Below are 14,481 nucleotides of genomic sequence, written 5' to 3'. Positions count from 1 at the left end.
TGGTCTATTAAAAAAACAAAAAAAAAACAAGATCATTTACCAAAATAAGTTAGAATCAAGATTGTGATGCATTTTATTTCTATTAAAAGAACTGTACAATTTTGTTTATCTAAAAGTTTGTCAAGTGTTTGTTTTGTTTCTTTATATTCTTATTGATAGATTCTTAGTAATTACTGTCTGTATCAAAATAATTATTCCTTGAAGACCTAAAAAAGTACTATTTAAAAAAGACTAAAGAATTGTTTTGTAAACGAGTTTCTTAATTTTCAACACAGAGTTTTGCAGTTGATATGATTTGGGCAGTTACATAAATAACCATAAACTTAGTATCCTTCATCAGATAAATGTAATTTACTCTTGGTGTACTCTTGCAAAAAGTGGCACTTTCATTTTATCATTTTTGTTTCACTTAGAGTTCATTAATCTAGATGTGTTTTATACCACATGAAATTTTATACCATTGCATGTTTTTAAGAACTATTTTTAATGTTTACAGAAGTAAAAACTAGCATCTTCCAAACACAACATTTAACTAATAATTGGCAATGGAAAGTTTCGGAATCAAAGTTATGTAATCAAGGTGATTCATACTGTGCATTATTCATTCATTCATTCATTTTAAGTATTACCTTGAATAATATAATTTATCTTATACCTGATTCCTTCATTTACCTTCACAAATATTACTTGTTCAAGGCTTGAGACTGGAGATCAGTTACAAGGAAAAGATATTGACAGAGCTCTCAGTGGAGAAGAAAAGTAAGTATCTATAGTTTCATGTTAAAGTTGTAAGTATGTTCCATTATGGTACGTAGTGTTAGTAACAGTTTTGTGTTAATAGTATTATCAGAAATCTGTTAATTTCTTGATGTTTTGTAAATTTAGCCCTCTAGGTGAAAATTGTTTTCCATATTTTACATATAATGTACAATATAATTCATATTTGAGTTATGTAGACACATGTCAGTTATGTAAATACGCATAGTGAGAAAATAGATTTTGAATTAGAATTTACTCCATTTGTTCATGAAGTCAGAAATTATTTTACTTATTTTTAATGTTTTTAAATTCCATAAGCTTTTACTTTTTTCTTCAGTTAGCTATCTCTTTCAACCCCAAATGAAAATTGTTTTTCTTTTAAAACATAAACATTCAACTTTCCTTTCACACCACTTTACTATAAAGATGATCCATTATGTGTGTTTCAGCATCCATCAGCTGGCTGGCTTGATTACCTTGATATTTGGTATGGCAACTGAAAACTTTCTGATACTGTATCTGGACTTTTTTCGTGTGTGTGCTACTAATAGAAAACAATTATTTCATATTCTGCTAAGTATGTCAATGTAGGACAACTGTATTATTAAAGATTAAGTGTATAAAAGCTATTTTAACAGAAACAGTTAAAGATAATGTTTCAACACAAACATGCATTAAGTCTCCAGATTTACAATGCTAAAACCAGGGGTTTGATTCCCCATGGTGGGCTCAGCAGATAGCCCGATATGGCTTTGCTATAAGAAAAACACACACAAACATGCATATAGTCTGATTTATTTCAAACACCCATTTGACTATAATTGTCAAGTTTATTCTGTATGATTGTCAATTAATATCTGTTTATTTTCCATTTTGCACCAAAAAGAGATACTGCATGTAGACTAAAATTTCTGAAATAATGTTGAATGTATAAATAACCACCCAGTTACTGTTACTAGGTCCCTACGACCAGGAGAGAAGGGATGGATTTCTAGAGCTAGAGTACCAATGCCCTCTAACAAAGACTATGTAGTGAGACCAAAATGGAATGTTGAAACAGAAATAAGTAGAGTAAGTACAGTTTTGTTTTGTTTTTTTACATAATTAATAACTATCATTGAGTGTTGCTATAAATATTGTATTTATTTCTTTTTGAAAACTACTATTTTTTTCCATTATTAATTTTTCCTCCTCTGTCTTGATAAGCTCTGTGTAGTCATTTATCAATGCTACGTTTACATTCTGCCTGTCTCAAGCCATAGCAAATTAAACATTTTATGTAATGAAAGTTTTTCCAGCAGTGAAAATAATGGTTTGACTATTTCACAATGAGTATTTGAGAAAAGGAAGCAAAAACTAAACCTGTCTTGGCACTTGGTGTTAGAATCACTTGTATTAAAAAACTTAAATGAAACAGCTCATTATTCTTTAGTTCTCTGAAAATAATATGGTTAGTCAGCTGTTATTTTATAGAATTTTTTTGTGTTAAAACTTCTAAGTGTTTATTATATCTAAAAACAAGGACATTTTAACTTTACAGATAAAATTTAGTGTAGATAATTTTAAATACAGTATGATGCAAGAGTTGTGTGCCACCATGATATTTGTAAGTTGTGTTTTTAGACCTGTCTGAAAAGTGTACATACACATTAACACAACTAAGCAATATGCTGATCATAAAATATTATCTCACTGACCACTGGAAATATTCACTACTTTCTATTTTAAACTATGAAAATTTTAAAATAAATTCTGAATTTAGCTATTTAGTTTGAAATTGTTTATGAAATATTTTAATAAATACATTTAGATATGAGAAATATAATGTCATGAGAATACTGTTGTTCTACACTCTTCTAAATTTTGAAAATCTCTGAGAGATTAAGAATGCAGTGTTTACAAACATAATAGGCCTAATACTAATGTGTTATAACAAATATAAATGTACATTTTGGTAATTCTAAGTTTTTGTGTCCATACACATTTACTTCTGTTTGACACTTGTTTCTTCCACTTTTGAAGGAAGAAGCCCTTAAGAAAACATCTCTATCATTAATAAATGTGTACTTTTTTATGTTAACCCATATTTAAATCTGTTTTCTAAGGTAAAAAAAATGAAAGCATCATTGAGTTTTTATCATTCCACTATTTGGTACATTTGACAAAGTGGATAATGGAATTTAATGAAGTTTGAAATTTTAGATTGTTAATATAATTGGTAAACAGAAGGATTTCAAGTAATAATTCAAATATGTTTCATAATTGTAAAGTAATACTGTTTCTCGAACACAGTGAATATTGTTAACAAAATGTTTCTTCCACATTTATCACCTAGGAATCTAATCCTGATTTTAATTAGTAATAAAATGAAATTTTAAACAGTTTAAAACAATGGTATTGTGGCATTCTTTTGATTTCTTAAATTTAGCCACTGTTCATTTTTAGACATAGTTCATTATTACCTATATACAACCATAATTTGGAATTACCCTTCATTATTTTATATAACCTGTCTACATTCTTGAGTGTTACTTTCTCTCTTGATTCATTCTATTAGTGGTAAACTAGATGTGTCACTCTTAATATTTGTAGCTATTCTTTTAAGCCCTTTTATAACTTAATTTTAAAGCGCTACTAAATTCATCCAGTAATTTGAAAACCTGAATATTATTTCATGTAATTATTTGTCAATCAGTAAGCTTACTTTAATTTTGAAAAGCTCACTAGTATACAAGGATCTTGAATTCTAGTTTATTGTAGCATTTCTTTAATATCAAAAAAGTAGGGGAACACCACATCAGTCATAGCTTAGTTTATAAAAATAAATTTTCTATTCATTTCACTGGATCCTTTAAAAGGTTTCAGGAAGTAGTAGTGGAATATTTTTTGGAATGCCATGATATTACATAGTCAGTTAAATACTGTGTAATTTAACAGTAAAGATTAAGTGTGATAGGGATTATATTTATATTATTTAGTGTAAGAACAGAATATAGTTAACTTTTACATTGTGAAAGATAGACCTAAAGAGATGAAGCTAAAATATTAGTAAAGTCAAGTCAAAATGGTAACTAATTTTTGAATAAAGTTCTCTAACTAGCTAATGTAATACATGTGTTGGAGAAACAGGTCAAATGAATAATATCTCCTCTCAATACATCTATGCATTGTATAGTTGTAGGATAATTTGATATTATAGTTTTTAATTTAATGTAAATACCAGTTCCCAAAAGCATAATTTTCATTTATTTTACATTTCCAGAACACAAAGAAACCAAGAACGAAGTTAGACAAACATTTAAGAATGTTTAAAGATAAGAAGAGACTGAGTAAAGTGCAAAGAGCAATTAGCATTAGCATAGAGGGTAGAAAAATGGCTCTTTAATAAAAGTCTAATGGACAATTAGTATTAGTAGAAATTGAGGAAGGATGGCTATTTGACAAATTTGTAGGAAGTTTGCAATTTTGGAAGATGAGGAGAGAAGACTTCTTGACAAAGTTCTTATTTGTTGAATATTTTTCTTCAGTACAAGAAATAGAAGACAAACCTTACAATGTAGTTCAGTTTCCTTTCATAGCATACTATTGTTTGGCCCTGTGTTCTTTTTTGTGAGATTCTTGAGATTTAGCCTAAACAAACTTACAGCCATCATGTACTTCATTCTTCAAAAAACAAAGATAAATGGATATACTTAAGACAATAGACTAATTTATGTTTCAAACAATAAGAACTATCTCCCCAATTTTTTTGTTAGAATATCTCTTGCAGACAGTTATTAAAGTATACTTGTACAGCTAAAAATTGTGCATGTTAAATGTAAAAAATTATGTGGAAACCAAGAATAAACTATTTTTTACTTGTCAAGATTGAGTTTTTGTTAGCATTCTTCATTTATGAGCACCTGTAATTTTTTTCTGAGTAAAGAACTGTTTCAAGAGTACAGTATCGAAATCAAGTGCACATAACACTGCTCTACAGTTTTAGTTGTGTGCATTATCACTGTAGCATATTTTCATTTTGTAGAATTTTGTATCATTGTTGAGAACAATGTCACACATTGGACATTATTTTAAGAAATGCATTTATATGTTTAAGATTTGAATATTTTTATCATATTTAAGTAATTGTATATGGCTTTTTACAGAAAATTAAAACTCATTTACAATCAGCTCTTTCTCTCCTTTTTTTTTCCAAGTTATCTTTAGAAGATGTTTTTACTCCAAGTGGGTTTTATATCAAAACTATTCCAGCAAAGCATGGTATGTCTATATCATGTATCACATATTATTAAAATATGTAAATGTATACCTGTATCCCAACATTTTCAAAAAGGCTTAGGTTATCTTTGACCAAACTTGTAAGACACCACTAATATGAGTAATCAGTAAGTACTTTTATTGCAAAAAAATTATTTATAAACATCATCGTAATCACCTGCTACTTGACACAAGAACTTGTAGTTGGGTTTATCTATCATGTCCCAGATGGATTTTTTTCTCCCTTGAGGTCAAACTTGGCTATTGAAGTAAAATACTTATAGAAAATTGACTTTTAGATGTTTTTTATATATATAAAAATCTTGAGAGTTGAAATTTATGCATTATGTATTTATTTACTTTTATCATAAATAGATTTAGGAATTGCAAAATTTAAACTTGTTTTGTTATTTGGTAGTTCATTTGAATTATGATTATGATGTTTTAGTACAAAATAATATAGGCTTAGTTAGATCATTTTATAGTCAACTGCATCAAGTTTCATATCACTGACAAATCTTGTATTAGGCCTTATCAACATAAATATTGGCTTCATTGTGTAAAAAGAAATATATAAATGAATTTAAAATTGGTTCAAACGTTATTTTATATATATATATATATATATATAATGAAATGTCATTTACAATTTTAAGAATAACTGGTTCGTTATTTTGGTATCAGAAAATATTTATTAATACTGTATTCCAATGATTCCAAATGCAGTGAGAATACATACAGTGCTTTTTGAAATCAAACAATGATAAAATTTACAGGTTTATAAAATATGAATTTTTTTAGGATAGTTCTGAGAGAATATAAAAAAAAAACAGAAATCGGTAATAAAAATCCCCAATAGAGGTTAATTGTGTATTAACAAAAACATACTACAGTTAACTGTTTTTGAAATTTGGAACCTAAAAATTCATACAAATATTGGATATGGAAATAAGATGCACCGTTTATAAAATATACATAATCTGCTAAAAAATAAGTTCTTGAGTTTGAAAATATTTCATCTAGTATTTTGTTTTTCACAGTGCAATATAACAAGTTGTACATAGGTGTGTGTAAACAATGTGCCTGGGTCTCATAACAGTTTAATAGGTTGGTTCATACATTCATACACCATTTGATCTGAAAACAAGCTATCGTGGAATTTAAAAGTACATATAACAGACTTCGATTGATATCAGTAACAAAAATCATAAGCATTATGTATTTGACAAAGACATTAATAAATAAATGTAATCTCAAGAACTATCTACATAAAACTAGGGTACGTAATGTGTATTTTGATTAATAAAAACTATTGTTGAATGGCACGTCCACACCTGGATTTTTATTTCATTCTCAAGCTGCTAACAATTTCTGTTTGAAGAAGAGAGATTTGCCTCAATCTGTTTCATTAGATATTTGCCTTCATTGTGTGAATTTTCATTGATAAAAGGCATTGTTATTTACTTATGTTACCATTAGCTGTAAATGTTTATTTCACTGAAACTGTAATACTCAAATATGAAATTGTAGTGCTGTTTCTGTTTATCTTTCAAGTTGTTCCCCAGTGGTGTGTAAGACTCTTAAAAACTGTGTTTTAATACTTGTGTTTAGCAAAGCACAGATAACCCATTCATGTTTTAGCTACTAGTGCATCATTGAAAGAATTAAAAAACAAAATAATTGCATGTTAATATTTAAACAAGATTATGCTGAAATATTGTAGTTTTAATGTTGAAAAAAATAACATTTCTTGGATGCATGTATAGAGTTCAGTAAATATAAAAACAGAAACCTTATGATGGAAAAATATATTATTGTTTCCAGAAAACAACATTTCACTGGAAAATTTCTGACACTTTGTAAAGAAATTATACCAGTTCTCAAAGCAAATCTTTTTTTTTCTTTTGTATGCCAGTTTTGTGCAGTTAGGTGAAATAATATTAATTTTATCACTAAAATACCAGCATACATACATTACTTGTGCCAGATCTGAATGAGCTTATGAAAACATGGGAGTGAATGTAATCCTTGAAATAGTAGATTACTAGTCCACTTGTACACGTGCTCAGATGAGTTATTGTAAGTTAAGTAATAATATAGATGAAATAGTAACAACATTGAATAGTAGATATAGGTCATTTATTTTATTGGATCCTTAAACTTTGATGCTTTGAAATATCTTTAAATTCAACTGTAACTGTACTACAATTGCATATGTAATTATATTTATCATGAAAAACTTATAAAATAGTCATCCACTGGTTTTTGTGAAAATACATTCTACATTGAAGTATCACAATTTTCTCATCAAAACATTTTTTGAAAAAATTACTTTTTCTTGGATAAAGAAAACTTAAATTTAAGTTTTGAAAAACTACACATAAGGTTGAAAGGTGTAAAAACCCGAGTTTGTACACATATTATCAACACAGGGTTTTATTTTTTTCTTACTATTGGGTGTTGGTTTGTTGAAAATACAACAGAAAATTTGTCATTAGTAGAAAATTCTCTATTGGAAAACACTGTACAGCCATATACAACATCAGAGTATTTAATAGAAATTGTGATTTAAAACTAATAAAATTTATAGATAATGAATTTCCTCAATTACTTTACAACTTTTTATAAATTTATCCCAAAACTTATTTGCTATCTTACAATGTCCTGACTAGACTATGCACGGTTTTCTAACTTGGCACTTTCATTTATCTGGGTCTGATGCACTAATGTGTGGTCTGTGTGCACTCGAGTCACAATAATCCACATTTTATTGTCATGCCATCATTACAACTCTCAACGACGGCACCATTTTAGACACCTTGTGTCCTCAAATTTATCCCTGATGCTGGACATTAGCAATGGTGACACTGTCCACCTTACAAATGTTTTTATTTTTTTAAGGGCCATTGGGCTTTTTAACAGTATTTAAGTTTTTAATTAAAATTCAGCAACAGGCTGGATAATGAATAGCTTTTTGAAATCTGAAATTCAATGAATTTCCCAACATGTTCTTTAATTTCTGAAATGCCACCTGGTGGGTTTGTTTCTACTTCACATTGCTGCAAAAGCTCTCCTTGGTGAGATCATTGATAGGTGCATAATTTCAGCAAAATATGGAATGAATTTCCTGTAGTATCCCACTATCCTCATGAAGGATTTGACTTCTTGCTTGATTGTTCAGGCTGGTGTATCTTGTATGCAGGTAATGTTTTCCATGGTTATGGGTATATGTTGGTTTTACACTTTATGTCCAACAAATTCCAGCATAGAATATTCAGTATAGCACTTGGATGGTCTAATGATGAAGTCTGCTGTCCTCACTTGCTAGAACAGCTCTCTAAATCTCTTCACGTGGTCTTCCCATCTTGCAGTGTGTATTAGTAATATGTAAAAGAAAAAATACAATATTGGTAATAAAATGCAGAATGATTTCTTTAAAATGCAGTTCAGCTTCGATTTTAGTTTCAGATGTTTTTGTATCAACAATTTAATGTAGACAAAAGTTTGCTTAATATAGTCGCTTATGAACATTCAAAATAACCAGCAGCAGAAAAATATCCACAGATGAATCATTCCAAAATATAGAGAAGGAACCAATAACAGTGTTGGTCAGGCCCATATTCAACTTGACAGCAAATTTGCAGACTTACAACGCTGTAGCCCGGGTTTCAGTTCCTGTGGTGAAAAAGAGCACAGATAACCTACTATGTTGCTTTGTGCTTAACTACAAACAAACCACAAACTAAATGGAAAATACTTCAACACTCGCAGCAAATGTTTGTGATTTAAAACTTCACAAACCTCCATCTTTATGTTAAATAAATAGTTTAATACCCCTTCCAGTTGTTTGTTTTTGTTTTATCTTCTTTGATCATTTTTAAACACTGCCATATTCAGTAAGAAAAATATTGTGTTTATTGTTATATTTTTAGCAAGCTTCAATAACCATATATTTGTTGGAAGAAATGCACATGATCATATATTTATTTGAACAAGATAGAGAATTTTAGCTGTTAACAGAAAATGCAATCCTTTGTGATTTATATATTAACTTCCTGAAATAATGGATTTTCTTACAACAAGGTTCTTTAATATCAGAAACTTGAAAACATGTACCACACACAAATAAGGACATTATAAACTTGTTCTTAAACTGGCCAGGTGGGTTAATGCGTTCCACTCGTAATCTGATGGACACGGGTTCGAATCCCTGCCGCACCAAACATGCTCGCCCTTTCAGCCGTGAGGGCGTTATAATGTGACGGTCAATCTCACACTTTGGTGGTAAAAGAGTTGGCGGTGGGTGGTGATGACTAGTTGCCTTCACTCTAGTCTTATACTGTTAAATTAGGGAATCTGGGAATCAGTAGTAGAAATAAAGACAATTCATTTAAAATGTACACACGAAAACTCAATAAATAAATATCTTATACAAAAGGACATCTATACAGGAATGTGAGAGTTCACAAAAAGAGGGTTAACTCTCACAGGGTACATTTAGTGACTGACGTCACTGAATCATACCATTGATACAAGTAGAGAAGATGATGCCTTTTAGAATTTCTAAGCATGTACACAAAGGAAATTGCTAGAGAACAGCTTTATCTACCGTAAAAAAGTTCTGAAACGAAGAGAAATGACATTAGTCAATGTGTGAGTAGGTTGAAACTAACTACACTGTGTTCCAAAAATCAAAGATCAGTATGCTTGTATATGTATAACAAATGCATAAACGGGTATTAAATACAAGTATTTTGAAAATTTAGTGAAAAAGAAATGTTAACCTCCCTATTGTAACCATAGGAGCATGAAACTGGTAAAATGTGTTATTTTTAGTTACAATCTTGGATCCAATGTGAATTAAAATAAAACTTTAAGTTATTTTTTGGATTTCGCGCAAAGCTACACGAGAACTATCTGCGCTACCTGTTAATAATTTAGCAGTGTAGGACCAGGTAGTCACCGCTAACTCTTGGGCTACTCTTTTACCAATGAATACTGAAATTGGCTGTCACATTATAACACCCCCACGGCTGAAAGGGCGAGCGTGTATGGTGTGACGGGGATTCGAACCCGCCATTACGAGTCGGACGTCTTAACCACCTGGCCATGCCGGCCCCTCATATGTAGGAAATCAACATTCACTTAATCAACCACTTGGAAATAGTATTTAGAAAGTTACCTTAAGCCCACGTGAGCTGAATGGCCAGCTCAAGAGGCTCTTGATTTATATTTAGGTACAATCTTTCCTAATTTTGAACTATTTGCCCAGAAGGAAGTCAACCAGCGGATATAATCCACCGCCATAAAGGTTTTATCTGATACTGAATAAGAAAAACTGTCCTTTTCACAATACTTCCACACTTAAAAACCACAGCGTTTTCAGGAACATCACATTTCACATCTCTGATCCTAATTTGTTATTAGTAACGTTATCTATTTAACTCATTATTTTCACTGACTGAGAACATAAATATTTATTACACTGTTGTTATATAACTTCTTTAACTGTATCATAGATCAAACATAGATGTTCTCACCTTGGTCTCCTCGACAGTTAACAACTTTCGGCAAAAACGTTAATACATTAAATTCAGTATCACATCACTTAGCTTTTATATAATTTATAGAAAAATCACTTCAAAGTTTCATAGATATTCTTAATGTTCTGTAAAACTTAAATGACATGGGAAAGACCTTTTTGACATTTTCTTTTACAATAAATCCAGAGATACTTTTTGTTTTTGACAAAGTTTTTTATGTCTTTATATTCTTACCCCGTACGTTTTACAAATTTAACTCAAAAAATAAGTCTTCTCTGTCTTATTAACTAATGGCTTACGCACCCGTTCAGAGAAACACAGTAGCCATGTGGAGTGACAAAGTGTGGTGAAATCCGTAATGATTTCCTCCTATGTCACTACCGTTGGAGGACTAAGGTTACAATCCAAGCTTGATGACAGCTGGTGCAATGTTCGCCAGTTTTAGTTTGAAACAAAGCAAAGCAAACATTGGAAAGACCCCAACGCTGAGGATATATCTCCAGAAATAGATGTCATGTTTTATGACAATCGGTCCAGCGCTTGCAAGTTATAACCAAGTACATGCATAAAGATTTTGTCAAATAATAGTTTAAATATAAATTGTTGCTTTTAAAAGCTTGTTGTAAGATTTTCAGTTTGTTTTATAGTTGAGGTAGTAGTGTTTGTATTTTAAGGGTAAATTTATGAAATTGGAATGATGCTCGAATTTTAGCGTATAAAGCCCTCAAGCTTTTCGTTGAATCCCAAATGAAATTAGATGTTTGTGAGATTACGATGACACGAAAATATGAAATCGGTTGTTTGAGTCCCATTAGATAGAGAGAGTTTTTGTAATATAAAAAATAAATACGTTCGAAACTGTGATTCTAAAATTCTTAACTTCTAACTCTTTGATGATTTTGGTGAAGTTCATAAAAAATAAAAAGCAATCCTAACTCGTGATAATTTTTTCCTTCAATAGATAGCATATCTAGCTTTCACAGTAGTGGTATTTGAGATTCGTGAATACTCTCCGATGTTTGAAATGTTTGAAATTTCGCACAAAGTGACCTGCAAATAACGAGTTGAGTATTATCACACAAGTCCATATTAAAATAAAGTTCAATTCTGACGCATGAAGTCGAAAAACTATTAATTTGTAATTTCTAGTTACCATTGGCCAGACAAAATTATATCTTATTTAGCTATTCAAAAAATATATTAATAATTGTTGTCTTATCACAAAACTTTAAAGGTGTACCTACATGAAATGACAACTAAAACTAGTCACTACCATTTATTCGCTTATAATCACATACGTTACTTTGATGTATTTTTTAAAGAAAAACTAAATTAATCTACCTAGAATAAACCTTAGTCCTATGTTCAATTCAGCTATCTCTTATCACACAACAAAGCAAATACAGTGGAACCTCGATTCTCGAACGACTCCCTTCTCGAACATATTGTTTGAGAAAAAAATGTCTCGGTTTTCGAACATAAACTCGGTTCCCCAACCAAGCTGTTGTGGCCCGAACCCCCGAAATAACCCGACTGATGACCCGAACGACCCTTCGACCATTTTCGGCTTACGCCAAACTTGCCCAAAACATCTTACCCGCACCTGTCGCTCTGTCCACACCCCCGCTAAAATCTAGTGTGAACGTTCTCGTTTTTCTTTTTGTGTGTTTTTTTCTAAATATTCTGATTAAATAAGCCACCATGGGGTCAAAGAAGGATAATGAAAGCAGCAAACCAAAAAGAAAAGTTGTCAGAGCCACAATACAGGTGAAAAAGACCTCATAGCGAAGTATGAGAGTGGTGTTCGCGTGTCTGACCTTGCTACACAGTTTGTTATGGCGAAGTCTACAGTCTGCACCATACTAAAAAATAAAGAGGTCATCAAAGGAGCTGATGTTGCAAAAGGAGTGACAGTGCTTATGAAACAAAGATCACAAACAATAGAAGAGGTAGAAAAACTGTGTTGATTTGGATAAACGAAAAACAGTTAGCTGGTGATAGCATTTCTGAAACCATCATTTGTGAGAAAGCAAAGCAGTTGCATGCTGACCTACTGAAAAACATCCCTGGAACGAGTGCTGATAGACAAGTTTTTAGTGAGAAATAGGCCCAGTGAGTCTCAAGCAGGTTGTAGCGGTGCAAAGAGACAGAAAAGAGAAAGAACACTCAGAAGGAGAGTTACCTGACGTTTTTATGGAAGGTGACTCCCCTTCCAAACAATAATAACCCTCCTACTCTCCACGTTCCTCAGCACAGGTAAAGTGCAGTTAAATTTTCATTTATTGTTTTTTTATTGTGTTTATAGATTTTGTGATTGACTTTATGAATGTTAGTATTATTATACAGGTATAAATAAGCAATATTTTTACTTAAAATGTTTCATAATGCGTGATTTTAACGGATTAATTTAATTTACAGTATTTCTTATGAGAAAAATTGATTCGGTTTTCGAACAGCCTTCTGGAACGGATTAAGCTCGAGAACCGAAGTACCACTGTATAGAATAAAGCATTAGTCATTAGCTGACTTAATCCTATGACACTGTTAATTGTAATGTTTCATTCTAGATGTGCTATGTTTTGTACTATGAAATCGCTGAGTTGAGCAAAGGATTAATTATTTATTCTAGTGGTGCTCTTTTTTTGTGATATTAGATAGATGATGTAGGTTCTACGATTAAATGGCTGTTTTGTTATTTTCTTTTTTCTTTTTGCCTTTCAGACAGAATTCTTATATACTGTTTTGCGCCAGTAACACAGATAACTTGAGAGTTGCCTTGTAATGTGAAGAAACCATACTGTTCCATTTTTTAGCCACCTTATAATTAGAAGCTAGTTCCTAATATTACATATCTATAATTTATCTTTAAAACCCCTGAAAGTATGTTTCTATTATATTTCATTAAGACGTAAAACTTCATTTTTCTAAATTTATTACATGGTACCTAGGAAAACAATGAGACAAACAATAAAGAATTATTCTGGAAAAATCTATTGAAGCTAAATTAACAAGATGATGAAAGAAAAATTATTTCCAACACAGATTAAACAGCTTAAATAGCCTCGAAAAAACCAATCATGTTGTGGATTTCTTAATACACTTCAAGAATACCTTCTCAGTTGTGAAAGTACGTTTATTAGAAACAACCAGTCAATGTTGTATTTAATGTGCGATTGAATTGAATTCATATGAGAACTTAGGCCTGTAATGCTCAAGAAAATCGTCCTGTTTTTATTCAAGCTAAACATAAATAAAGTTATTTTTAATATTTCTTTATTTGTTTGTAGTTAAGCTTTTCCCACCAAGGGTATCGAAACATAGTGTCTAGCGTTGTTAAGTCCGCACTGGGGAGCTAGCTATTTTCGACACCCAAGCGAAAAAAACTCCATTGTTCAGTTACAGTCATTTCTAATACAGAAGTGCTGACAAAAAGAAAAGCAACTGTCAGCAAGAAGCGCCGCCTGCGAGGCTACTTCTAAATTAATAGTAAATAAGACTAAATATCACTCCTGAACCTTGATCTTCTCAATTCCCGAACCAACACGTTAATCGCTGGGTCGTATATGACCATTTACAGTATTATACTCAACTTTAAATATATTAGCCTACGTATTCTTGCCACTCTATTTGATCTACTTGCGAAGGTCTATTTTATCCTTCCCACAATGCAGTTTGTTCCCAGATTTATTTCGTTGTCTTTTGTATGTGACGTTTTTGTCTTAGTTGTCTGAAAAATTTGAATAAACATGTTACTGATGTGTGCGTATATGCTGTCAGCCTGTAATATCAAAGCCATCCTTTAGTAATAATGAAAAGTCAGCGTATATCAATATATATATATGTATATTATTTGTTTTTCGGCATTTGGTTAGTTAAAAGTTTTCTTCACACTTTTCTTTAACAAGGAAAAGTTTTAACTTTT

General features: G+C 30.9%; 1 protein-coding gene and 1 long non-coding RNA gene across 3 annotated transcripts in view; one reads left to right on the top strand and one right to left on the bottom strand.

Moving 5' to 3' along the window:
- The window catches only part of LOC143250225 (uncharacterized), a 45,088-nt gene extending 40,464 nt beyond the window's left edge, over positions 1–4,624 (top strand). For both annotated transcript variants that reach the window (XM_076500704.1, XM_076500711.1), the window contains exons 14-16: positions 697–759; positions 1,719–1,830; positions 4,022–4,624. In XM_076500704.1, the coding sequence (XP_076356819.1) occupies positions 697–759; positions 1,719–1,830; positions 4,022–4,144 (298 nt within the window). In that variant the 3' untranslated portion in view covers positions 4,145–4,624. The remainder of the gene's footprint in view (positions 1–696; positions 760–1,718; positions 1,831–4,021) is intronic.
- A 2,886-nt stretch (positions 4,625–7,510) lies between these two features.
- LOC143250262 (uncharacterized) overlaps positions 7,511–14,481 on the bottom strand; it is a 27,196-nt gene continuing 20,225 nt past the window's right edge. Inside the window, exon 2 of the long non-coding RNA XR_013028116.1 lies at positions 7,511–8,380. This is a non-coding gene — a long non-coding RNA (uncharacterized LOC143250262). The remainder of the gene's footprint in view (positions 8,381–14,481) is intronic.

Source organism: Tachypleus tridentatus, chromosome 1 (genome assembly GCF_004210375.1).
Source record: "Tachypleus tridentatus isolate NWPU-2018 chromosome 1, ASM421037v1, whole genome shotgun sequence".
Taxonomy (NCBI): domain Eukaryota; kingdom Metazoa; phylum Arthropoda; class Merostomata; order Xiphosura; family Limulidae; genus Tachypleus; species Tachypleus tridentatus.
The sequence above is the reverse complement of the archived record's forward strand: the minus strand, read 5'-3'. Positions and strand labels throughout refer to the sequence as shown.